Below are 24136 nucleotides of genomic sequence, written 5' to 3' on the forward strand. Positions count from 1 at the left end.
TATGAACTATGCGAACATTTTACGGTAGAAACGACAACTAATAGCCGAGAATTTACAGTGCACGCCCAGATGCAGCTAAACGCAAACGCACCTAACATTTTGCCCATATACTATATACTACTAATGAAAACATTGAAATATATGTAAACGTATTTAAATAAATATTTATGCCAAGTTGTCAACTAAAGTTTAAGTGTCGGGGATCATTTACAAATAGTCGCCATGTCGGCATGTTAACTGCTTATCCAGAATTATACATTCATTTCGAAAGAATACATTTTTAAAATCCATTTCATAACCTTGTAAAAATAGGTTTCCTAACTGTTTTAAATGTGTACTTAAATAGAAAACAATGTAACTAACGTACAAATACGTTATCGTATGCTTGGTATGTACATAAGTTAGTCATAATTACTTATCCATTAGCTTTGTTTTCAGGAGACTAAGAATCCTGCTCAATCATATCCATCAGCTGCAGAAACTCCTGGGAAGCGCCATCGACCTCGTTTTCCGCATCGCCATACTCCTCATAATCATCGTCGTCCTGCATGAAAACCAAATTTTTGAGTAATGGAACAAATGCCAGCTGAAGTTTTTGCGAACTTACCTCGAAACCAAAGCAGTTTTTGGCACTGATCTTGGAGTTGGCGCTCGGTTCGTGCTTGACCAACACCTCCTCGTCGCCATTAACCAGCTCTACGACCATTACCTCGCCGTCATCCCCTTGCCATTCCACGGTGAAGTCAGAGTTGTCCGGCTCCTCCTTGATGTGGAACGTCTTGGTGCCCCGTTGACTTCGCAGGCGTTGATTGATGATCATCGGCTGCTTTTCGGAGGCGGCAAGCCTGGCCTGTTTGTTGATAATGATAGGTGCGGGCTTGATTCTCTGACGGATCGGATCACTGACTATGGTTTCCACATCATCATCAGCGTCTTCAGCTTCCGAGTTCTCCGGCTCGATTTCAGCTAAGTCATAGCTCTCTGGATTGTCATCCTCTTCGTTTTCCTCCTGGTCCTGGTCCATATCCACAAACTGATCCTTGATCAACGTGATGACAGTGCCATCCTTCTGCAGCCGCACATTGCGGCCCAACTTAAGGCGACGCCGCTTTTCGCGAGCATTCGCCGAATCGTCGTGAGTCTCCATGTGTCTCATTAGATTACCTTTGTGGGTAAACTCCCGCGGACAACTCGGGCACTTGTGCAGTTTCTCGCGCGGTTCTGGTGGCTGATACTCTTCGTTGTGCACGAGATTCATATGGCGGCGCAGCAATTGACGCTGCCGGAAGGCCTGCGGGCACTGATCGCAGTGGAACGGCTTTTCGTCCAGATGGATGAGCATGTGTGAGGCCAGATGGCGTTGGGTGACCGAAGCGTAGCTGCACAGCTTGCAGCTGTAGCACTTCTCGCCCTCGTGTGACTTAACGTGCAGCTTGTATTGATAGCGATCCGGCAGCTGCTGGCCACAGCGCCGGCATGTGATCGGCACCTCAGAGGTATGCATGTGTTTAATGTGAACGCGCAGGTCAGCCTTCCGACCGCAAGTCGTCGGACAGTAGTTGCACTGAAAGACGGGCTTGTCGACCACGCTGTGGATGAGCTTGTGGGCCTTCAGTGAGTTGGACTGCGTGAATCGCGACTTGCAGATGTCGCATTGGTACTTCTTCTCGCCGGTGTGGATCACCATGTGTCGCTTCAGCTTGAACATGTCCTGCGATGCGTAGGTGCAGTGCGGACATTGATATGGTCTCTCGCCCGTATGGCAGGTCATGTGGCGGCGCAGTTTGGTCAGTTCCACGCTGGCGTACGTGCACTCCGTGCACTTGTGCGGTTTTTCCTTGGTGTGCTTGTAGCGAGTGTGACGGACCAGCTCGCCGCTGGTGGTGAAGGCGCTTTCGCAGAGCTTGCACTTGTGCGGCTTATTGCCCATGTGCGTGTTTATGTGGTTTTGCAGGCCCACGTTCGATCGGAAGGACCTCTCGCAGATGGAGCACTTGAAGGATGGCTCGACGTCATGACTCCGTGAGTGTCGCGTGATCAGAAACTTCTTGCTCGCCGTATACGGACAGTGTGGGCATGAGTACTTATGCCCCGAAGCATTCGAATTTTGGCTGGTAGAAGAAGCTGGCTTCAGCTTCACCTCCTTGTTGCTTAGCACAAAGTCTACGTCCTTCTTGTCGGCATTCTCATCCTCTGTCGCATTGTCCTCAAATTCGTAGACCTCCGCCTCGTTTGGCGTGAGCGTAGATGTGGCTGCCTCTACGGCAGCTTCGTCTACGGCATAGTCCGACAATTCGGTCACCATTGAACTGATGTCGGGCTCATCTACCAGCTCCTCTAGCTCCCGCTCCAAATCCATGGGTTCAGGCTTCGGTATGACAGGGTTCTTTCTCGGCCTGCCCCTGGGTGCCGGTACTTTGACCACTGATGCCGGTGGCGGTGGCATCGCCGATTGCTTTGCCTTGGCTGCAGCTGCTCGGGCTGGTCGAACGCTAATTGCCTTGGGTTCTGGGGGAGGCTTCGAAGGAGTCGCTTTCGGAGTCGATTTGGCTGGCCGCAAATTGATGGCTAACAAAGAGTCGAATAAGTGATAAAAATAAACGCACAAATATGGCAAAGGGTACTCACATTTGTTGGTGGCTGTACTGACCACGGAACGTGTGGCTTTTCCCGGCTTGGCAGCTGCCTGTTTGAGCTTCTTTTGTAGCTCCTTTTGCTTCTTGGGCGTAGTCTTGATATAGCAGTTGCCCTCGTCATCTATGAAATACTTGTCCTCGTCGTCCTCCTCCTCCTCCGCTTCCTCTGCATCAGCCAACTGCTCTTCCTCTGCCTCCTCCGTCGGTTTCGATCCACCAGCCTCCTCACCATTTTCATTCAAGTCGATGGCCTCGGCGCTGATGGCCTCCAAAATCGTGTTCACCACCTTCTCATCGCTGTTGCCTTCGATCTCCTTGTGGAAATTGTTGAGGAAGGTCTGCAGATCCTCGGGGTCCTCGTCCTTTTTTGTCCTCCTTGGCATTCCTATGGACAAATTGGATTTGTTTAGGTGGCGACGCACAGCGGATGACCGGGATCCCGAAGAGGGCGCTTATCGATTTCTCGCAGCGACCAATTGTAATCCCGCTTGATTCAATTCACCTACCGACACTTGGTGGCCAACAAAAAATATGTTGAAAAGGACGCCGGTTGTCGTTATTGTTGTTAAATCTACAATTTAACTTGCGTCCACATGAAACAGCTGCCCATTTCTAATAAAAGATGGCGACATATAGCATCAGTACCGCCAGCTATCGATAGTTCGATTGGTTTCGTGTCTTGTCATCTCTATATAAACTATCTTTAATTCTTGATAACAGAAAGAAACTACATTCGCAAGATAGTAAATAATCAAACATTTGACACATTAATATTGCCAATATAATGCTTAGAGACCATCAGATTGTAAATTTATGCATTACTCTTAAAGATTTAAAAATCCCCGATACACAATAAATGATTCACATATTCTGTGTTCGAAAACAGGAAATCATAAACATTCCTGTTCAAAATTCCTTTTTATTAAAATTATTACCACAGGGTTATCTTTATTTAAATGTTAAAACAATTTCATCGTTGTCAATTTGTGCTCATATTAAGTTAGTTATACCATTGATTATTTGCGCAACTAACTAACGTTCTTTGTGGTTAAACAATAAGGCAACAATTATCACACGCTGATTGCCTTTCCAATGTAAAACGAACAATTTCGTTAGACACTTACAAGGGGCAAATGCTGAAGTAGCCGATACAATTTGGACACCTCTGAAGAAGACCCGGGAACGCATTTGGATTCAGGGACATGAAGTACGCCCTTACGGCTGCTATGATCTCACCAGTGTGATCCGCAATAACCGAAAATTGCCTGTTCGCAAAGTTCCGTACAATGTACACCAAAATGCGGTAAAGAACGGATTCCGTTGATATATAGAACTTTAGCACCGAGGTGAGGTCTTCCAGCATGCTGTCCATGAAGGTTCGGGTCAATTGCATTATATAGTCAAAGACTTCTGGATCAAGCTGATTGGCCATGGTGTTGATTAGGCTCTCAAAACTTTCAGCATTGATCACGTGCTCAAAGATGATTTTTCCGTATTTCTCCAGTACGAAAACAACACCGCCCACAATCACAGAGCTCAGCTCCAAGGCGAACACGCCGGCAGCATAGGTACTGGGTTCCTGTCGAGGATGGGATGTGGGCAGCGGTCCGATTAGGCGGGAAACCTGATTTACGCCGCCCAGTTGAAGGCGACCAGAACCCGCATGGCTACCGGGAATGGGCTGATTAACTTTGCCTAGGACATTCCCTCCTTGGTTATGTTGTACACTAGCTCGCAATTCCGCACCCGTCGTCTGCACCTCGCCATTTAATAAAAATCCTTTGCCATCGGGTGCGAATGAGTATCGCACGCCCTCCTGATTTAAGTTTTTGTTGATCTTAAAAAGATCATTAAACTCTTGTGGGGAAATTTCGTTTACGTTGCGTATAATGTCCAGTTTGCCGCGAGTGCTGCCTTTCATCCGAACGGTCTCCTTGGCAGCCTTGTCAAAGGTTCGCCTAATGGAAGAAAGTTATAAGTAGAAACTCTTGTTTACGACAGAATGTATCTCCTTCAGCCTTCAGGTAAATAATACCTCTGCCTGTTAGAAAGGTTTCTACGATAGTCGGCAATATTAGCATTGCTTGTCTCATTAATTATGGTCGAAGCCAATTTGAAGTTGTAGACACTGTGCGTGAGCAGCACCAACGAAGCGGACAATTGCAGAACATCCATCCCACTAATTTCGTCACCGTCGCTTGCTTTCTATGATTAGCAGAGAAGATCATAAGTTTAATGCTGTTAAGTTTAATCTAAGTTTCGTAATGAGACTTGCCAAAATCAGATCCAGCACACCGTTGGCAACTCCAGTGCCCGAGACCACAATCGAGGATATGTTCATGCTATTCACAGTCAGTTGGGTGATCTATGTACATACATATTAAACATTTTCGTTGCATTGTTGAATGCCGGGGGGGTAAACGACTCACCGCTCCCACCTCGCGTCCAGCATTTGTGGCCGTTGTCAAGACTGTGGTGGCCCCAGCCGCTGCCAATCCCACAGTGCCACCAGCCACGCCCAACCAGTGACCACGCGCGTCGCGGTCCGTCACATTGATAGACTGCTCGTGTTGGCTGCGATCGACTAGCTTGCTGCCAGACCGCGTTGCGGCGTATCCAGCACTGGCCAAACCTACTACTCCCGCTGCGCCCATCAGCGGAGCGGATACGGGCAGCGTTAGCAGGGCAGCAATGGGCACACAGGCAGCAAAAAATCCTCCGATTGCCGACCCAGTATCCAGGTAGCCCAGCACCTTCCTGTTGGTCGTGCCCGCCGGCGTTGTGTACTTATCCAGACGTACTTGATCCCTGACCAGGCGATAAATACCCCTCTCTGGGGCCACCATCACTCCGGCAGGCAACTCGTTGGTGGTCACATACATATCCCAGTTTTGGTAGACCCGACCAAGCTCGTCGATAAACAGATTGCAGCAATTCGAACTGTCGCTGCTGGTGCCACTGCTGCCAGCTGAGTATCAAATCGGATGGATTAGATGGGAAATATATTGTAGATTGCATACGTATGCACAGGATGACTCACTGATGCATCGACGGGCCCGAAAGACTGGGTGCACGCTGAAGATTCTGCAGTCCTCGGCGCGATTTACGTCCGTTTCGTCAGCTACCACCATTACGTAAATGATCGCCGTCAGCGATTGACGGTTGGTATACTTTCCTGGAAAACAATTGTATGCAGTTAAGCCAGCGAAAAAGTGTACTATACTATATATATACGGTAAGTCCAACTCACGTTGCTCCCAAACGGCATCGAAAATGATCTGACGGGCGCGCTCATTATCCGCGTTGTGCTTCAGCCGGATTTTTTTGTCTTTCTCAGTTTCGTTTGCAGGGTCCGGTGGCGGAGAATCACGAATCAGTTGACTGAGTTTGCCCCTCAGCACGTCTGGTTGTTCATGGGACAACCTGAGAGGGGTTACGGCATTACCTCAAACACTCTGGACGCAAAATTCTAATGCGCAGTAGCAGTACTTACAGATCCCAGATTATCTCTTCCGCGTAGCCGAGCGACTCGGCAAAGTTTTGCTGCACTTCACGTGCGGTGCGGTTAACTTCACGGTTTCCAGTGCTATCCGCCATCTCTAAGCTCTCACCTTTTCGTTGCCACAGTTGCGTGGCTAATGGAGTTTAGCTGGGAAATCACCAGCTTTTAGGGGCACGCACACACTAATTGAACGATCGTACTCGAAATACCGAAAAGGCAAGCTAGGAGAAAAGCTCTCAAAGGGTCACACCTTTATATTAATACCCCGTTTTCCACCGTCACCTTTTTGGATGAGCAAAATTTAATAGGCTGCTAAACCCAAAATCTAACGAAACGATGAGCTCATGCTAATCAGATAATTACTTTGGATTCCTAGCGAGCACATATAATATTATAAAAAAAAAACAGGCAAATCCATTTAAAAATATACATTTATTAAAAACTTGCTGACCAAAGTTTTGCTTGAAAACATTTTTAATACTTGGTGACTTAAAATATCAGGTTCTAAACTTAGTACCGGCAGCTTTGGCAACCCTAAACTATGAATGCTGCCGCCCGACTATCGATAGCCGTGCAATCGAACTGGCTCCGCTCCAGATACGCCTATCGGCTCCAACACGAGCCAAACAACCCTACGTGTCAGTCTCATGCGTCGGTGTAAATACAGAGTTTTTTAAGTTCGCGGCGTGCCAATCTCGCGAAATCTTGCAGCAGCAGCAGCAACAACAGCAGCTCCTGCCCCATTCGAATCCCGCAGCTCGCCGCGTGTCGATCGAAAAGCCACGGGGCGCAACGATTGTAGCGATAACTCCAACGCGACAGCAACATCAGCTGGATCTGCCGGAGGAAAAGTGCAGGGGAAAGCGGCGGCAGAGAAAGGAAAGGAACGGAGCCAAAAGGCAGTGCCAGACAAAACACAAAATACAAAAAATACAAGATACGTATAGTCGCTGTCGGAGATGGCGGGTCAAAAGTTTCAGTATGATGAGAGCGGCGGAACGTTCTACTACTTTGTGTTATCGTTCTTGGCGCTAATATTGATACCGACCACCATTTACTATTGGCCACGTAAAAAGAAAGAAGGTAAGTGCCGCTTCCCAGCCGATTTTAATCGCACTCTCTTCGCTCTTGTTTTTTTAATTTTCCACCTGCAGCTGTGCGCGAGTATGTGTGTGAGTGAGTGCCAGTAAGGCAGAGGCATAGACATACATGTGATTACCCCGCTCCCCTGCTCTAACCCACCCTCCTCCCGCCGCCGCAACTAACCAAATGGACACGTTCCAATAAGTTATTCTAACAACGTCAGCTCATCGTCTTCGTATGGGTGAAAGCTGCGATTACCGCAAGTCGAGCTCTCTTCATTTTCCAATTGGGACAGCGCACTCTGCGCTCCACAAGCGTTCATGCGTCGCTAATATCGAGATAACTCCCCTATCATTGTGATCGGTGGAGGAGGTGTGATCAAGAGCAAGTTACCTTTGACTTATCGCGATCATGCTGTGCTTGTGCACTTTGCACACACGCTCACTGACCAATCGGATGCTCTCTCACGATTTTCCTCTCGCGAGATTTCCATTTCTGTAGCGCTGGCATTCCCGGTAAAAATAAAAAAAATTAATGTGCATAGACCTCAACTAATTTTAATCGTATAACCTGCTAACCTGTAAGGATAGTTTTTATTTTAAATCATTTTATTAGCCATGTTAAGTGAAAATCATAAATTTCAAATCCTATTATCAAATAGCCTATATAATCCCCGTACTGACCCAATTTCTTACACATACTTGCAGATAACAGCAAGCTTAAAGAGGAATGTCAGTGCGCCGACTGCCAGAAAAAGAAGACCATCTTGGCCAATGCCGAGCCGTACAGAGCTCTCACGTCATGGACCATCAAGCTGACCATTGTGCTGGGGTGGGCACTGCTGCTCTTCCTCACGTACCGCGTCTCGCAGTTCGACTACGAGATGGCCAGCTTCGATCCCTTCGAGATCCTGAATGTGCCGCCGACGTCGTCGCAGGCCGAGATCAAGAAGGCCTACTACCGGCTGTCCAAGGTGCTGCATCCCGACAAGGAGACGGGTGACGAGAAGTCCTTTATGATGCTGAGCAAAGCGTACCAGGCGCTTACCGACGATGTGGCCAAGGAGAACTACGAGAAATATGGTAATCCAGATGGTCCGGGTGCCATGTCCTTTGGCATCGCCCTGCCCTCGTGGATTGTGGAGAAGGAGAATAGCGTTTGGGTTTTGGGTCTGTACGGCCTGGTCTTCATGGTGGCCATGCCCTCGGCAGTGGGTGTTTGGTGGTACCGCTCAATCCGCTTCAGTGGCGACAAGGTGCTGCTCGATACCACTCAGATGTACTTCTACTTTATCCACAAGACACCGCACATGCTGCTTAAGCGGGCACTTATGGTGCTGGCAGCCAGTTTGGAGTTTGACAAGCGACACAACTCGCAGGTCCAGGAGCGGCAGTCGGACAATGACGAGGTGCCGGCGGTGAGTGCATTTTATTGGAATTTCTATACCTTGTTCGGTTACAAATAACACTCCATTTCGAATACAGCTAATTAGGCAGCTGCCCAATCTGAATGAGAAGTGCAAGGAGCATCCGCTGTGCCGCATGTACTCCATCAAGGCTCGCGCCATCCTGCATGCCCATCTCAGTCGGATGCCCCTCAATCCGGAAACCCTGGAGCGCGATCGCCAGTTTGTGGTGAAGAAGTGTCCGTATTTGGTTCAAGAAATGGTCTCCTGCGTCCACCAGCTGGTCATGATGGCCTATGCCCGACGTGTGCCCCGCCTGCCCAGCATCGAAACGATTGAGAACTGCATGAAGATGTCGCCGATGATTATCCAAGGCCTGTGGGAGTTCAAATCGCCACTGCTGCAGCTGCCCCACCTTACCGAGGACCATCTGTACTTCATGAACAAGAAGAGGCACGTCAAGAACCTGCAGCAATTCGCCCAGCTCAAGGCGGATGAGAGCCGTCAGCTTCTGAAGAACCTATCTGACTTTGAGTACGAGAACACGATGAAAGTGCTGGGCAAGATGCCGCTGATTGACTTCTCCATTCGCTGCGAGGTTATCGACGATGAGAACACCAATGTGGTGACCGCCGGGGCCATAGTTACGGTCACGGTTACGCTGGAGCGCAAGGACATGAAGACGCTGTTCGGTGACACAAAGGCGCCTGAGAAGCAGGGCATCAAGGATGAGACCAACGAGGAGGCTGCCGGTGATGAGGATGAGACTGCTGCCGCTGCGCCGGTCAAGAAGGCTTCAGCCTGGGCCAAGCCACGTAAGGGTGGCAAGGGAAAGGGAGGTAAGAAACCAGCCCAGAACCAAAAGAACCAGAAGAAGGTGCCGGCCAAGGCTGCGGCCACAGCTACGACCACGGCATCCGAGGATCAAGCGGCGGCGGGTAACTCTGATGCCGAATCGGAGGCTGGAAATGCGGAGGGCAGCGATGTGGAATCGGCTGCCGGCAGTGGCAGCGAGGATGAGGAGAAGGGCAAGAACAACTCCTCGCTGGACGACGACGATGACGAGGAGTGGGAGCGACTGCAAGCTAAGCTTAACAAGAGGGAGCGTCTCGAGGGCAAGTCTCGGCTGTCGCACACCGTCCACTGCCCCTACTTCCCCGAGGAGAAGCAGGAGTACTGGTGGACCTACATATGCGACCGCAAGTCCCGCACCCTGCTCACGGCGCCCTATCACGTGACCAATCTGGTCGAGAAGGAGGAGATCCAGCTGAAGTTCACCGCGCCGCGCTGGCCGGGCGTCTACACGTTCACCGTTTGCCTGAGATCGGGTGAGTTTCTAAAAGTGTTTGCATTGAATAGTACATTGTCATTGGAAGGGATTCTCACACAATGTGCCCTCTGTTTCAGACTCGTATTTGGGTATGGATCAGCAGCAGGAGCTGAAGCTGGATGTACAAAAGGCGCCCGCACCACCGACGGATCATCCTCAGTGGGATCTGAGCGAATCGGAGCCGGAGCACACCGATCAGCAGGAGAACCTGAGCGACTACACCACAGATACGTCCGATGAGGAGGACAGCGACTAAATCTACTGTCTAGATGGACAGTGCGACGGAAGGACGGATGGATGGATGGACGTCCCGAACCCCAATCAACCTCAACCGCCTCTCTAATTCACTGGGACGGAAGAGAAGCCTCTTTGTTTTCCTTTTAGTAAATGAGTTTCGCGTGGCGCGTGGCGGAGGCACACCAATGCGACCCTTCCTTCGCATTTTTACTAGTTTTGTAATGGAAAAGTCCCCGAACTAGTGCGTAAATAACTATAACTTCATTTTACCGTGTACTGTACTAAACATAATTATAATGTACTGTATATTTAATTATTTGGATACAAGAACTAAAAGTGAGACACGTAAATACAAAAGTCTATTGATATTACTACTCTTTTGTTGTGTTATAAACTGATAAAAAATAACCCACGGGCTTGTTGCTACTTTCGCCAATTTTAATGCTGAATCAACATAAATTTATTGCACAATTTGCTGGATTTCTAGATATTAACATTTTATTCGTTTAAATAAATAGCATCACAATTACTTTCATTTAAACCATTCAAGTAAGTTATTGACCACGGTTTTAAAGTTTATTGTTTTATTACATTTTTGGTAAGCATTAAAATAAACGAATTGCTTACAGCTTTTAGAATTTGATTTTTGATGTAAAATAGTGAGAATTGCAACAAGCCCGAATAGTTTGCAGAAATCATAAAATAATTTAAATCAAAGCTGGCGCTGCCCCTGTCTGCGTTGACGTCGACGCCTACTGCGCAGCCGCTGCCCGCTCGCTGTCCAATAAGAGATCCGATTGGGAATCTGAAGTCTTCCTAGCTGGTGCTGTTGTTGTTGTTGTGGTCGCTGGTAACTTCTTTTATTGTTGTTGTAGACAGGAGCGAGTTTTTTTGTTTGTTTTGGGAAAGGAGTAAAAATTGTAAATAAGTCACATAAAGGCCTAAACTGGGGTTCATTACCCGTCACCAGACTCGTTATTAGTGGGTTCTTGTTTCTATTTACAAAACATTTTTGGTATTATTTGGCTAAATGTGCGTTTTTTTATGTGCGTGTGTGTGTGTGTTTTGTGCATTGGTGTTGGTAATGCGGATGTCAGTGCGATTTTTGTTGTCGTTCAATTGATTTTGATAGCTTTTCTTTTACTCTTCTTCTTCGCTTTCTTCGGAAGAGGAATTCTCGCCAGCCGGTTTACTTTCTTCATTTTCGGGCGTGTCTTCTGTCTTCGTTTCTGCAGGTTTTTCCACCTCGGTTGGTTCTTCGGTTTCCTCTACAGATTTTTCGGCAGTTATAACTTCTTCGGGCTTTTCTTGAGCCTCATTTTCATCAGGTTTTTCTTTAACATCTTCTGATTTTTCGCCTTCCGTACTTACAACCTCGGATATTTCAGTACTATCAACTTCCTCGACCTTTTTGGTGCTCTCATTTTCATCCAATTCATCTTTCACATCTTCCGATTCTACAATCTCATCTTCGGTACTTTTAACCTCTGGCTTTGTAGCACTATCCGCATCCGAGGAATCTTCTTTTACATTTTCCACGCTCTTTTCATCAACATCCACGGATTTATCATCCTCATTGACTTTGGTGCTCTCATTTTCCTCCGCAACTTCCTCGGACTTTTCTTGCGTCTCAATTTTCTCTGATTTTGTATTCCCATCACCATTGGAGGCCTCAACATCTGGTTTCTCAGTAGTGTTAGCATCCTCCGATGTTTCTGCGGTCTCACTTCCCTCTAATTTATCTTTAACATCCTCGGATTTTTCATCCTCATTATCTTTAACATCCTCGGATTTTTCATCCTCATTATCTTTAACATCCTCGGATTTTCCAACATCATCATTGGTACTCTCATCCTCTGATTTTTCCTTGGTATCCACTTCCTCGGACTTTTCTTGGGTCTCACCTTTAGCGTCTTTACGGGGTAGAAATTTTGATTAGAGTCTAGGGACGATCTTCCTACTTTACCTGCAGTTTCCTCCTCCGTTTTCTTGTCCCCAGATTCTTCGGTTTCAGTCTTTTTGTGGGTAGTGGGATTATGCGTGCGAATGTTTTGTGGGTTGTTGATGGGTGGTTTTTTTTTTTTTTTGGGAGGAAAGTGGAAGTTGTATTTACAAGATCAGACCTCTACAATGGCTGGGCTACTACAGTGCAAGAGATCATGCCTTTGTTAGCTCCTACAAGCCCTAAAAGCCTAGAGTTATGGTTCGGTCATGCAGGATCTATCGATCTATTACCTTTTGCTCGGCATTTTCTTCATCTGTGTCTTCATCCTCGCCCTTTGAATTCTCCTTGTCCTTGTCGTCAGCGTCTTCGTTCTTTGGAGAATCACTCAATTGTTAATGTTTTTACATTACGAAACTGTTTCGAAAAAGTTGATCTTTAAGGCAACGAAATTGCTCAAGAATATGGAAATTCACCATATTCCTGTACTTTTCGTGAAGAGCTCTTTCGTCAAAACTAAAGACCAACTTTGGAAAATCTCACTATAGATATTTGGTATTAGAAAAGCCTTGAGTAAATTTAGTTGTCACATTCTCATTATTAAACTAGCCGTTGAGTTAATGATGTGTTGGTGTTAGAGTTTGGGTGTGTTGCATAGTGTTAGAAAAACAAGCTTGCGATCGGTTATTGTTTTTTTAGTTAATACAAATATATTTCCTTTTATTACAGGGGCAGCGCTTTTTTATGTTTTAGCATTAACATAACGGCTGCACAATAAGTTTCAGCTCTCTACACTACTCCAACTTAGGCTTAAGTGCTTCGAGTAAGTATTCCGAGTCCTTACAGGTGTGTATAAATGGTACATACAAGTTGTTGGATGTCAGTTAATGAATATAAATATTTTGATTAAAATTGTCTTTTCACCGGGGGCCAACACAATCGAACGCCCTCGTTTAAATACGCTCATAAACTTAGCTTAACAACCGCAGTCGTCATAATGAATTCGTTAAAAATTGGAAGATCTTCGATTTCATGCTCTACCGATGAAGGTCTAAAAAGTCTAAAAGGTCGAAATAAATCTCGTAAAAGTTAGTTTGTGAATTTTTATGTATAATTTAAAAGGGTTTTCAAGTAGATTGCACTTCATATTCTGCAATTACCTATACAACTCTGCAAACCCTATGGGCGTAGAAATCGAAGACGAGCTCCATAAAATATTGATATATGTAGAAAGTTGGTAGTGTCTGTGTTGTTAGGTAACATTGGGTGTTATATCTGCTGTTAACTGTAAGGGCTTTAGTTTCAAGACATTGCTGTTGTTGTTAATTCTATTGCTCTGCTGCAGATGATTGCTGGCTGCGTTTGTTGCGTCGTAACAGTTAACGGAAAATACGTGAAAATAGCTCAAGTTCAAACCTCGGCCTTCTCCGCAGCCTCCTCCTTGACATCCACATCGCCATCGCCGGACTCCGGTTTCTTATCCTCCGCCTCCGCTTCCGCCTCCTCCTTCTTGGCATCGCCGTTCTCCTGTTTCAGTTCGATTTGGGCGGTACTAACCGCCGTGGTGTCGGCTGGGGCCAGCTTGAGGAACACCTCCAGGGTATCGATCTCGTTGGCCATGTCGAAGGCGTCGTAGTCACCGCAGTACTCGTCATCGTTGAACAGCTGCGGAGGAAGCGGATGACGGGGCTCTGGATCGCTGACCGTTCCGCCGTTGCTCGTCGATTTGTTCTGCATTAGCTCCTTCTCGGATTCCTTGCCGGGCTCCGTGATGTCCACGGTGTCGTACTTGATGTTCTTGCTGTCCAGGATCATGAGAACGCGCTGCTGGCGCTTCTTCACCTGTAAAAATGGATTTCGAGTGTCAGTGAAAGCACTTATTTGATCGCACATTTAAATTTCAAAAGAAAGTTACAAATTAAAGTATATAAAATACCTTTAACATGTATCGTTTTGTTCAGTGTAACTACCTTTAACAACAATGTTAATTACAGCGATGACAAATCGTTAATGAAATGTTACCGGCAAGCCCAAACGCACACAAGCGCACGCAAAGCCAACTCCCCGCCGATATAAACATATGTACGTACAAACAACGCCAGAACCTCACGATATGATAAAGCTAATTAAAATGGTTTGTTGCACCCCAGCATTTATCTTACGATAAGAATATGTGTTTCCCAACGTTTTTTTAAAGTGTACATAGGCAGGACAAAAACATATTAATTGTGAACCGGACAATGACCGTTATGTTTTTGTTCTTATTGGGAGAGGAAGACTGCCAATTGAACAAAGGCAGCGAAAGAGAGAGAGAGGGGGGAAGTGAATCACCCCTCACGCACGCACACGCAACACACACACATGCACACGACCCACGCAACTGCGATCAATGGAAATCCCTCTCTTCCATGAACAATTTACAGTTTACAGTGGAATGAGCTTATATGGGCAATGAAATGTATGTTTGTTCTGCTTCTTGCCACCACTAACACTCGCACACAAGCGCACTCACGAAAATACCCACTTGTTTTTCTTTGACTGTACAAATATACAGACTTACATACCACACACTACATCATCATCATTGTCCAATTCACGTACATACATACAAAGACGAAACGCAGCAGAAGAAATAGAATTTGCAATGCGTTCGTCACCACATTAGTTTGGTTCTTTTCCTTTTTATCTGTTTGTCGCTAATACCAGGGCCAAACATTCCAATAACATGACACTATTTCGGTTTTAAGCCCGCCACGCCCACAAACTCACCTCCTTATTGCCGGACATGCCGCTGACGTAGACTTTCAAAACCATTTTCGCAGATTACTGTGTCCTCGCAACGCAAATGAAATAATATTTTGCGACTAAAATCCGCTGGCTACTTTCACGGCGATTAAAAATATTTATAGATCTTTTCTTTTCCTGCTTTCTTCCGTCCTGCGCCCCTACGTAATGTTTTTCCACTGGTGACGAAGGCACACGCACTGGGCAAGGTCGTTGGTTTTATTGGCTGTAAAATCGGCAAAGACGCGGATAAAAAAATTGCCTGGCGACGCTTATAAAAGTGCAAAAATATTTGATATCAAGAGTGGAAAATATTTCCTACTTTGTCGTTGAATTGAATGGTGGGACCACCCATTGACAGCTATAGAAAACCTTCCGGCTTATCAAATATACTAAATATTATGCCTGATTAAAATACTAAAGACTTTTTAGTTAAGTGATATTTCAAAATTAATTATTTTTAAGACAACTTAAATTTTATTATGCTCCCATGTTAGGTTCTAATTTTTTAATCGTTTTACGATTTCCCACTTTTTGCGTAATATGAAGTTTATGATATATTTGGTATAACCATAAAGTATTTTCTGGTACACCCGTTAGCAGGGCGACCAATATTAACGGTCAAAATGCGGTCACTCTGTTCACGTCCCGTCACGCAAGCATCGTCGTCCATTTTTGCTAAGAAGCGAGACGGAAATTTGTAAATTATATCTAGCGAGTCGCCGAGGACGAACAACTATTGACAGTGCATTTCAGTGGCCTTTGGAATACTGCTCAAACAACCAGCAAGCAATAACATTAACTATATCTAACCGAAAACCTACATTAATCACCCAAACCGAAGTACGGACGTGAATGTAAGTTGGTATGTGCCAGCGGACTAGTGGCACAATAAAAAAGTAAATAAAGCGCGTGTGAAGTGGTGCAGAAAGCAAAAAGGCAGTCGGAAGGAAAAATTCAAATACGCATTAATGTAAGTGCGATGGCTGGATAAGCTGTTTAACTTTTTGTTTCTCTGAAAAGCTGATAATGATATGCGATGCGACCATTTTTAAAATTTCATGAAATCAACATTCCAACTCACAACGGTGTGCGTGTGCGTTTCTTTGTGTTCGTGCGTGTGCAGGCTAGAGTGAGACAACCAGTGTGATCGCTTTGCCTGCTGCCATTTCAGTTGCTTTTTTTTAAACTAATCTCTGGCATTTGTCACGTAAAAGAGTATAACGTTAAACCCAAAAGCGTTTTGAATATGACTTTAAATATTTAATAAATGTGGGCAACAGCAACAACAGCAGCAGACGCATACACACGTGTTGCGGTTTATCTAGAGGGCAGTGTGCGTGTGTTAGTGCGGAAAACAGCTGGTACAGCTGCCGCTGCAGCGACGAAGAAGAAGAGAAGAAAGAAAGGGGAAGAGAGAGAACACGCTTTATTATCCTGCGTAGTTTTCTTTTATCGGTGGTTGTTCTGCTATTGGGTTACAGTTTACACTTTTCTCTGTTTTCTTTATTTTCCCTCTGCATTGCTATGCATTTTGCCTTTGTCGTGGTGGTTTTTTTTATTTTTATTGTCGGCCGTCCTTTAATTGCGCAGCGCCACTTCGCTTCATCGCTTTCCTTGCCTGGTTTCTCCTTCTCTTTGGAGTTTCTGGATTCGTATTCCGATTCGGTATCGCCCTTTTCCTGCGACAACAGCAGCTGCTTGCAGGGCATCGGAGCTGTCGGCGATAGCCGAAAGAAGCTAGAAACCCCAAGGAAGCCAACATCCTTTTAATTGTCCTGGAAACTATGATAGTCTTATAAAAATTAGCGTTGACTATATAAGAATATAACAATATGATTAATTTTGCTTAATAATTTTTATTAAACAATATAATTTAGTCGTGACGAACTTAAAAATGGGGACAATAATGCATTTTTTTGTTGGCTTGAATTTTTTCACATCTCTTTTGTCGTGAATATTTATCTAAAACGGACGTCATCAAAGTCATTAAACTTACGTGAACCTTCGCATTTAAAAGTTTTTTACTGGCATTTATATTTTCTATAGCTTACTGGGAAAAATATCAGATAATAGCGTTAAAAATCATTTTAATTTTTGCATTGGTAATACATTTTTATACAATAATTAGCTTTAATTTAAAATTTGGCCAGCAAAAAGTATTTACTAACAAATTTTTGTAACTTCCTTTTTTTCGGCTCTCATAAAGCAAAGGCCTTGATTTTGTAGCATTAAAGCATCTGGTAGTTATCATACCCCTTTAAAATGTTTCCAAAATCACGCCCCATAAGCGATAAGATAAGAGAGCGTTCAATTCTTGCCCACGATGCATAAAGGCGAGAAAAAGGCCAAATTGCCAGCACTGGCGGCCATAAATCGCTGCACCATTTTCTTTTATCTGCTGCGTGTGCGTGAGTGCACGCCTGTGAATCCTGTTTTTTCCTTGAAACCAGTTTGCGTCCGTCTTTTCTCTGCCAGCAAGGTGTTCACTTCACCTTACTCATTCATTGTTTGTTTGCCCATTGCAGCCGACGCTTGATCTTCCATCTGCAGCATCCATCATCCGGAATCGAGGCAATAATCACCAGCTACCGACAATCAAGCAAGCCATCTATTCATCAAAAGACCACCGGGTAGTAGAACCTCAATCATAGCGATGGCCTGTGCAACCCTGAAACGAGCCCTAGACTGGGAGTCGATGAACCAGCGGCCTCCGAAGCGCCGGCGCTGCAATCCTTTTGGACAGGCCGGGAGCAATGCAGGTCCAGCGTCGCCATCCCGCGACGGTCCCAGCACCTCGGCGGGTCTGCCCCACACGCCCAGCAACCGATTCGCCAAGGACAGCACCGAACCCAGTCCGTTCAGTGAGTCGTCGCTGGCCAAAATGTCACCAGGTTAGTAAATCGGGTCGATGCTGGAAAAGGGATTTCGTATCCCTTTTGAGCATATTTTCTAAATAAATCCTTCTTTTTTCGAATCACAGACAAAATGGCCGAGAGCTTGTGCAATGAGATTAAGAGACTGCACAAGCGCAAACAGCTGCCGATCACATCGTCGGCCTTGGAGCGCATGCAGGATTCGGAGTCCAGCGGATCGGAGATGGGTCCGGAGAGTCCGCGCCGCCCGGACAGTCCACAGAACCTTATGCGCCACGGCGAAAAGGCCCTGTTCACGTTCAAGCAGGTGCAGCTCATCTGCGAGAGCATGATAAAGGAGCGCGAGAATCAACTGAGGGAGCGATACGAGTCCGTGCTGACCACCAAGCTGGCCGAGCAGTACGATGCCTTTGTGAAGTTCACATATGATCAGATACAGCGTCGCTACGAGGCAGCGCCTAGCTGTGAGTTCAAGTTACCACCCGTCATGGTTATATTGCTAATTACATCATATTTTCATTTCAGACCTGTCGTAAAGCTGTGTACGCAGCTGTAGCCTCAGAAAGAAGAAATTAATAATTGCACTACGATCTTATGTGACGGTAGATCTGCCGCGACAACAACAGCCCTCATAAACTAAAACAAACAACAAATAAGGAAACTAAAGCAAACGCAAAACAAACCAACAAAAAACAAACCTAAAAAGCAAAAAACGAAAAAACAAAAAAAAAACAAACTACAACATACATCGTGTTTAATATATTTTGAAATACACGCGAAGAAAACAGTTATAGTTTATGCCTAGATTTACATATATATTGTATCGGTTAGCAGCAAAAGGATTGAATTATTTAAAAGCAAGCATAAACCACAAAAGAGAGAAACCAACAAACCAACTTGTTAAATTTATGTTTTTCAAATAACGCAAATTCTAAATAAAATGACAAATATCTAATATGAACTATATGAACTATAAGCACACCGCCACAGCAGACATATACATATGGGTGCATCCGTAGAGAGAACGATTCAATGAAACCTCAAACGTAGCTTCGTACATAACTCAAACCGACAGAATTGGCAAATATAATGTTAAGCACATGATGTAGCATATAAGGTATGATGTAAAACGTATCAAACTACATATATTGTGTTTTGAAAATGTAATTTATGAAGCGAAGCGAAGCAACAAAGATAACTCACAACTCATGAAGAACACTTTTCATAGTTTATTTTTGCATATTACTTGTTCACTAAGGCGAGAAACGAACGCTTGACTTTGCCTATTTTCTCGAGTATCGTTTGTTAATTGTTTCTTCCTTTGATGCGAATTATTGCAAAGTAATGTAAACACAAAAAACAACTGAAATGTTTCGATTTGCTTTACACCATACAAAAATGAGTAATGAGAAGAAACGAAAAGAAAAGGCAAACAACAAAAAAGGTATAAAAGTTATTCATTAAGTTAAAGTGAACGCTTTCTTATAAAATACGCTTGACAGAAAGTAGATGTTTCATGTTCATTACAATTATTTTTTCACACCTTGAAGAATATATACGAGAATATATGATATATATATATATATATTTTTCAATTACCGCAATCATACATACTTTATATTAGTAATTTAAACTTAAAATTAGTAAAGAAATGCCATTTTTATATTAAAACAAACAAAAATAAAATGATGAATTGTAGAAGCCCGCTGGTCTTTTCTTTTTAAAGCTTTTTATTCTGTTTGTGAAGCGAACTCTTAATTTCATCCGTTTGTAATCCACAATGTTCTTTTCATACCAACCCGTACTTTCCTAATAAAATTCAATTGGTTCTCGTTGCTCCAAATCCAGCTAATGCTAAATGATTAACCAGGTTTTTCAATATAATTTGCGAATCTAGCAAAACTACCAAAGGTGGGGAAAAGACTGAGCAAAGAGAGATACCTTTTGTGCAAAACTTTCCATTTAGTGAATAAAATTATGAATAACCTTTAAAGTGGCTTCTCCAGACTCTGAGAATAATATTCATTTTGATTTATTGATGTGTTTGTGCGTTCAACAGAAACTTTCCAAACTTAACACTAGTTAACTAAAAATACGCTTGATTCACATGCTTACAATTACATAATAATGCATTAAAAAGTCTTCAATAATAAATACATTTAGTTCAAAACTCAATTGAACGGAATGAGGAGGGCTCTCTTATCATCATAATCAATTCAAAGCCGACGTGGAGCGTCTCCCGGCTAAAAAAAAACTTCGATATTCATAAAATTCCACAAGTAAACTAAGGAAAGGCTCTTGGGGGACACATCGATTTTCTAAATGGTGGGTGGATGATCTGGGGGGATCTGACCCGGAAGGCACTACAAATGGTAGAATGCTGTCAATAATACAGGGGAGAGCTGTGAGAGGAAGGGGATCGATGGAAATTTCGAAATAAAAATATCAGTCGGTATGGTTGGTTTCTGCATGTTTGCTTTTCGAAGAGCGACATCGATATCGATATACGAATGTGGAAGAGCGAATGGCTGTGAGAATCAGAGATGCTTCTTTTCCTTCAGCGGCGAATCCTTGGCGCTCTCTGCCTGCTGGACCGCAGCGAACGTCGTGCGCGAGAAGGGATCCACACTCGCATCCCTGAAGGTCTTCTTCTGGGTCGGCACACTCTTGGCCGGCGCCGATGTAGCATGTGTGGTGGGTGTGGCGGACCCGGATTGGGCACTATGCAAATGCGTCTGGCTCCCCTGGCCACCCAATCCTCCGATCAGCGACTGGTGTGGACTAAAGAAAGCGGCTGATGCTGTGCCATTGCGCAAACACTGTTCAGATTCGCCGCCAAAAATGTGAGCCGATGAACTGCCGGACAGCGGGGCATCCAGCCAGCAGCGCTTCACGGATATGGCCAATTGATCCTTGGCCTTGAAGATCTGCTCAATAATCCCATCGATGAGCGAGCCAAGTGTGTCGTATTCATTGGGCACCATTCCATCGACACTGCTCTCGAAGTAGCTGAACATGGGAAACCAAACACGCGTCCTCTTGGAGTCGCTTTGCATGAGAGCCTGTGGAAACAAGTTATTATTAGAAAGCCCTTTCCTAAACAAAAACGAAGCTGTTAAATGCTCACCCTGTTATTTGCTAGAGTATGATAGTACAGAAACAGACGTGAGGTGATATAGAAGGCCACAAACACATCGATGGAGTAGTGCTCGTGGGCAGCCAGGATGAAGAATATGCCAAACATGTTGAGCAGCCAGGTCAGCGTGTGCAGGAAATACAGATTCCGCGGCGTGTCTGAAAGATCAGAGTGTAAGTCAGTAAGCAGCACAGGAGATATAAATAAATAACACACATTCTGTGATAAAGAAGTTGAGCAGGGTCAAGGCCACCGTGTGACCACTAAACATATAATCGCCGCAGGTCCTCACTCCCTGAATGGACATGCCCAGGCCGCTCCAGATGCGATAGGCTCGCGACATGCGGATGATCAAGGCGCCCACCATGTCCACATTGGGATCATCGATGGCAAAGTCCTTCTGGCTGCACTGCAGATGCGTTCCCGGCACGCTCAGCGACGTGATCAACATGGTGACGCAGCGCAGCAGGAAAACCGTGCCCGCCAGAGCAAAGAATCGCCTCAGCAGGACCAATCTGTACTTGTGGAAGGTTAGCACGACCACCCAAATGGTGAACAGTAGTGAGCCGGTTATTTCGCACATATTGAAGGCCCACGGAATATGCGGCACGTTGTCCAGGAAGATGTCCGGCAGCGGCGGATAGCGTTTCATATCCGGAACCCGCTCGTGCACAATGACCATTGTTAACGATGTTATCCAGGTGACAACGAACGAGTAGCCTGTTGATGGGACAAAAAATATATGGTGTTACCATGCGGATTCATAGTGTGACTAATTTGGCTCAGCAGGCGGAAAAAAATAGTTATGGAATCGGCAATTCTATAAACTGTCTAAATATAATTTCTAAAAACGTTTTTAAATTGAGCTCAAGATGGCGAATTTATAAAGTTGAATCACAATGATGACTAAGCTCGAGATATCAGAGCAAATGAACGTTTGTCTGATAATAATCTTTGTTTGTATAATAATTTAGTATATAATGCGCAAACCTTTTAACAAAGAAAAGGAAACCATTTTATTTTCGTATTATTATTGGTAGTGTGTTTCACCCCGTTCCGAAAGTGATAAAAGTGTAGTATTTACTACCAAAAGTATTATTATTCAGCAGCTTTATCTGCCAAAATGTAGGCTTATCTATTGAAATGGCCATGACAATAGAAAAACAAGCATAGTCTGTAATGATAAATGCATTATCGAAATAAAAAGCCACTGATAGCAAATTAGCCTAGATAAGCCCGTTGTTTCGTTTGAACTTTGATCGCTTAAATATTTAATATATTTCTCAAGCGAATCATAATTTTACAGAACCTTCCTTTTTTGATTAATAAGCTAGAACTTGTCAAAAGATAAATAAATATATGCTAAAATTCAACACGCGATTGGCTACTGTGTTTATGTTTTCCTTTGCCTCTAAATTTGTTGAAAATTTCCCAGTAAGCCAGCCGATTGAAGGGTATCATAAACAAGTGGGAATTTGAAATTTAACGCACGCAAAGTTACACAAAAATAACAAAACCAGTTAGCCAGAATGAGCGGCATATGAGTGCACAAATAAATGCGAGCGACGTCTCCACAAATAACCTCCGAAGTGCTCAAAATAAATAATAGTAACGCGTCGCCAGTAGTGACCAGTAACTATTATTAAAGTTAGAGTGACGTATCTCTAGAATTTATAGCAAATGAACCCATGAAACTATAAATGGGATTTAATGACGTATGGTATGATTAAACATTTATAACATGCGTGACATTGAAACCATTATTATTGGCCTATCGCTGAGGTATAGAAATAGATTTACTAATTTTGTTTGTTTCTGGTAACAGAATTTGAAGAACAAGAACTGAATATTAAATCTTTCCTAGCTTATTGGTATTATTATTAAGGCAAATGATAGCAAAAGTCTGATAAAATGCAGCACAGTGTTTATGTAATACATTATTTCGTTTTAAAGTTAACTGGGCAAATCGCCAATATATTGTTTCATATGCCTGAGCTTCTTATCTACATATATGTATGTATATACTAGTCATACCCATGGGGAAACCTCTTACTTCTCGGCTATCGCAAGGAAAGTTTATGCCTGAACTGCGCTATATAGAGAAAAGCGAAAAGCTCTCGAGAATTGGCACACGACCGATAAGCCCGCCGAAGCAATCAATGGACAATTGACCTTCGTAATTGAAGGGGGGGCAGGTTGTGGACCACTCACCTAAGCTCATGGCGGTCTTAAAGTATTCCGGCGGAACATAGCGTCCGCCCATGCGCAAATAGGTATCGCAATCGGACACATAGCTGGGGCATTCGGCCTGCGGACAGGGGCACGTGGATGAGGACGGTGGACCGCAGCCGGTGCTGGCTAGTGGCATGTAGACCGAGTTACCGTTCCCATGGCTCTCGATGCCCAGCATTACGGATTCCGCAGAGCTGTTCTTCACCAGTAGCTGCAGCTTGAGCACGGCTAGCCAGAATTTCTTGAGCTCGCCGAAGGTGAGTTTGTAGCCCAGTTTGTAGCGCATATCACGTACATCATCCTCGGTGAGGGAGAGCAGCACCTCGCCGTCGATGGCCTCCTGGCGCAGGCAGTCGAGCAGTGTTCTCGAAAAGTGCTCCATGCTGGTGGCCCAACTGGTCACATTCTCGATGGACCACTGGGCCACGAGTAGCGGATCCACGGGCTCCGAATCTGGCGATCCATTGGTCAGGTGCTTATCTGACGCCGCCTCGAGGTAGTGCGTCCGGGTCTCCTGATCCATTGTGACCAATCCACCGCCCTCGGAACGTGGCTGAGTCACCGGATCGCCAATTTCACCGTCGCACATCGCGCTTTCTTTTTTTCCGTTCGATGTTCTTCTGGCTGTTTCTTATTCGTTCCAATTTTGCGATTTATCCAAAATCCAAAACAATTGTGCGGCCGAACTCAGATGGAGTGTAACATTTTTTCACTGCTGGCTGCTGTTGCTGCTGCTGCGCATAATTAACACCTCACTTATTGCGCGTCCAGCGTTTGTTGATGTAAAAGCACATTTAATTTTTGGTTTGGTTACTTGTAAAATTCAGACTACTCAGTTGTTCCGTTCAGAGAGCGAGCGAGAGAGCAGAGCGGAGTGAGCAACTATGCTGGGGGCGGGAGCGAGATAACAACGCCGAACAGCTGACTTCGGCCATCGATAGTTCTTGGACAACGCCAACGTTATCGATAAAAC

At 44.8% G+C, this 24136-nt stretch overlaps 6 protein-coding genes across 11 annotated transcripts; 2 read left to right on the forward strand and 4 right to left on the reverse strand.

Moving 5' to 3' along the window:
• Positions 1-138: 138 nt before the first annotated feature.
• On the reverse strand, positions 139-3267 carry LOC117141668 (transcriptional repressor CTCF). The gene is made up of 4 exons (XM_033305262.1): positions 3143-3267; positions 2629-3021; positions 608-2568; positions 139-544 (listed from the first exon to the last, which is right to left on the reverse strand). Exons 2-4 carry the CDS (start codon positions 3017-3019, stop codon positions 443-445), a joined length of 2454 nt encoding a protein of 817 aa, XP_033161153.1. The 5' UTR covers positions 3020-3021; positions 3143-3267; the 3' UTR covers positions 139-442.
• Positions 3268-3563: 296 nt separating this feature from the next.
• Positions 3564-6388, reverse strand: LOC117140349. Of its 2 annotated transcripts, XM_033303200.1 has the most exons (7): positions 6130-6379; positions 5887-6059; positions 5677-5811; positions 5066-5604; positions 4912-5001; positions 4672-4841; positions 3564-4594 (listed from the first exon to the last, which is right to left on the reverse strand). In XM_033303200.1, exons 1-7 carry the CDS (start codon positions 6231-6233, stop codon positions 3757-3759), a joined length of 2049 nt encoding a protein of 682 aa, XP_033159091.1. In that variant the 5' UTR covers positions 6234-6379; the 3' UTR covers positions 3564-3756. The 2 variants fall into 2 exon arrangements, with proteins under 2 accessions (XP_033159091.1, XP_033159090.1); XM_033303199.1 differs by having other exon boundaries at positions 5677-6059; positions 6130-6388.
• A 350-nt stretch (positions 6389-6738) lies between these two features.
• LOC117140348 (translocation protein SEC63 homolog) lies at positions 6739-10564 on the forward strand. The gene is made up of 4 exons (XM_033303198.1): positions 6739-7221; positions 7929-8638; positions 8706-9954; positions 10034-10564. Exons 1-4 carry the CDS (start codon positions 7098-7100, stop codon positions 10210-10212), a joined length of 2262 nt encoding a protein of 753 aa, XP_033159089.1. The 5' UTR covers positions 6739-7097; the 3' UTR covers positions 10213-10564.
• On the reverse strand, positions 10502-15302 carry LOC117140351 (SH3 domain-binding glutamic acid-rich protein homolog). 3 transcript variants are annotated; one of them, XM_033303203.1, is made up of 6 exons: positions 15242-15302; positions 14905-15145; positions 13552-13977; positions 12429-12509; positions 12160-12208; positions 11057-12106 (listed from the first exon to the last, which is right to left on the reverse strand). In XM_033303203.1, exons 2-6 carry the CDS (start codon positions 14947-14949, stop codon positions 11334-11336), a joined length of 1374 nt encoding a protein of 457 aa, XP_033159094.1. In that variant the 5' UTR covers positions 14950-15145; positions 15242-15302; the 3' UTR covers positions 11057-11333. The 3 variants fall into 3 exon arrangements, with proteins under 3 accessions (XP_033159095.1, XP_033159094.1, XP_033159093.1); XM_033303202.1 differs by having other exon boundaries at positions 14905-15274; XM_033303204.1 differs by lacking the exons at positions 11057-12106; positions 12160-12208 and adding an exon at positions 10502-11050 and having other exon boundaries at positions 14905-15267.
• Positions 15303-15544: 242 nt separating this feature from the next.
• Positions 15545-18925, forward strand: LOC117140353 (akirin). 3 transcript variants are annotated; one of them, XM_033303205.1, is made up of 4 exons: positions 15545-15892; positions 17448-17813; positions 17903-18259; positions 18321-18925. In XM_033303205.1, the coding sequence occupies exons 2-4, from the start codon at positions 17576-17578 to the stop codon at positions 18329-18331; spliced, it is 606 nt and encodes a 201-aa protein (XP_033159096.1). In that variant the 5' UTR covers positions 15545-15892; positions 17448-17575; the 3' UTR covers positions 18332-18925. The 3 variants fall into 3 exon arrangements, with proteins under 3 accessions (XP_033159096.1, XP_033159097.1, XP_033159098.1); XM_033303206.1 differs by having other exon boundaries at positions 15545-15776; XM_033303207.1 differs by having other exon boundaries at positions 15545-15776; positions 17473-17813.
• A 397-nt stretch (positions 18926-19322) lies between these two features.
• LOC117140350 (sphingomyelin synthase-related 1) lies at positions 19323-24038 on the reverse strand. Its single transcript, XM_033303201.1, has 4 exons — positions 23143-24038; positions 21148-21651; positions 20923-21089; positions 19323-20857 (listed from the first exon to the last, which is right to left on the reverse strand). Exons 1-4 carry the CDS (start codon positions 23750-23752, stop codon positions 20333-20335), a joined length of 1806 nt encoding a protein of 601 aa, XP_033159092.1. The 5' UTR covers positions 23753-24038; the 3' UTR covers positions 19323-20332.
• Between the last annotated feature and the right edge of the window lie 98 nt (positions 24039-24136).

Source organism: Drosophila mauritiana, chromosome 3L (assembly GCF_004382145.1).
Source record: "Drosophila mauritiana strain mau12 chromosome 3L, ASM438214v1, whole genome shotgun sequence".
In the NCBI taxonomy this organism is placed as follows: Eukaryota; Metazoa; Arthropoda; class Insecta; order Diptera; family Drosophilidae; genus Drosophila; species Drosophila mauritiana.

Excerpts from the sequence above, each read along its gene's own strand:
- LOC117141668 (XM_033305262.1), bottom strand. The coding sequence starts at position 3,019 with ATGCCAAGGAGGACAAAAAAGGACGAGGACCCCGAGGATCTGCAGACC. Across the intron at positions 2,569-2,628 it reads CAGTACAGCCACCAACAAAT|CCATCAATTTGCGGCCAGCC; the intron begins GTGAGTACCCTT and ends ACTCTTTGTTAG. Across the intron at positions 545-607 it reads AAAACTGCTTTGGTTTCGAG|GACGACGATGATTATGAGGA; the intron begins GTAAGTTCGCAA and ends GTTTTCATGCAG.
- LOC117140353 (XM_033303205.1), top strand. The coding sequence starts at position 17,576 with ATGGCCTGTGCAACCCTGAAACGAGCCCTAGACTGGGAGTCGATGAAC. Across the intron at positions 17,814-17,902 it reads GCTGGCCAAAATGTCACCAG|ACAAAATGGCCGAGAGCTTG; the intron begins GTTAGTAAATCG and ends TTCGAATCACAG.
- LOC117140350 (XM_033303201.1), bottom strand. The coding sequence starts at position 23,752 with ATGTGCGACGGTGAAATTGGCGATCCGGTGACTCAGCCACGTTCCGAG. Across the intron at positions 21,652-23,142 it reads TAAGACCGCCATGAGCTTAG|GCTACTCGTTCGTTGTCACC; the intron begins GTGAGTGGTCCA and ends TCCCATCAACAG. Across the intron at positions 20,858-20,922 it reads ATACTCTAGCAAATAACAGG|GCTCTCATGCAAAGCGACTC; the intron begins GTGAGCATTTAA and ends TTGTTTCCACAG.
- LOC117140349 (XM_033303199.1), bottom strand. The coding sequence starts at position 6,233 with ATGGCGGATAGCACTGGAAACCGTGAAGTTAACCGCACCGCACGTGAA. Across the intron at positions 5,605-5,676 it reads TCGGGCCCGTCGATGCATCA|CTGGCAGCAGTGGCACCAGC; the intron begins GTGAGTCATCCT and ends TTTGATACTCAG. Across the intron at positions 4,842-4,911 it reads GTGTGCTGGATCTGATTTTG|AAAGCAAGCGACGGTGACGA; the intron begins GCAAGTCTCATT and ends TGCTAATCATAG.
- LOC117140351 (XM_033303203.1), bottom strand. The coding sequence starts at position 14,949 with ATGGTTTTGAAAGTCTACGTCAGCGGCATGTCCGGCAATAAGGAG. Across the intron at positions 13,978-14,904 it reads GCATGTCCGGCAATAAGGAG|GTGAAGAAGCGCCAGCAGCG; the intron begins GTGAGTTTGTGG and ends CCATTTTTACAG. Across the intron at positions 12,107-12,159 it reads AACGGAGGAGGAAACTGCAG|ACGCTAAAGGTGAGACCCAA; the intron begins GTAAAGTAGGAA and ends TACCCCGTAAAG.
- LOC117140348 (XM_033303198.1), top strand. The coding sequence starts at position 7,098 with ATGGCGGGTCAAAAGTTTCAGTATGATGAGAGCGGCGGAACGTTCTAC. Across the intron at positions 7,222-7,928 it reads GCCACGTAAAAAGAAAGAAG|ATAACAGCAAGCTTAAAGAG; the intron begins GTAAGTGCCGCT and ends ACATACTTGCAG. Across the intron at positions 8,639-8,705 it reads ACAATGACGAGGTGCCGGCG|CTAATTAGGCAGCTGCCCAA; the intron begins GTGAGTGCATTT and ends TTTCGAATACAG.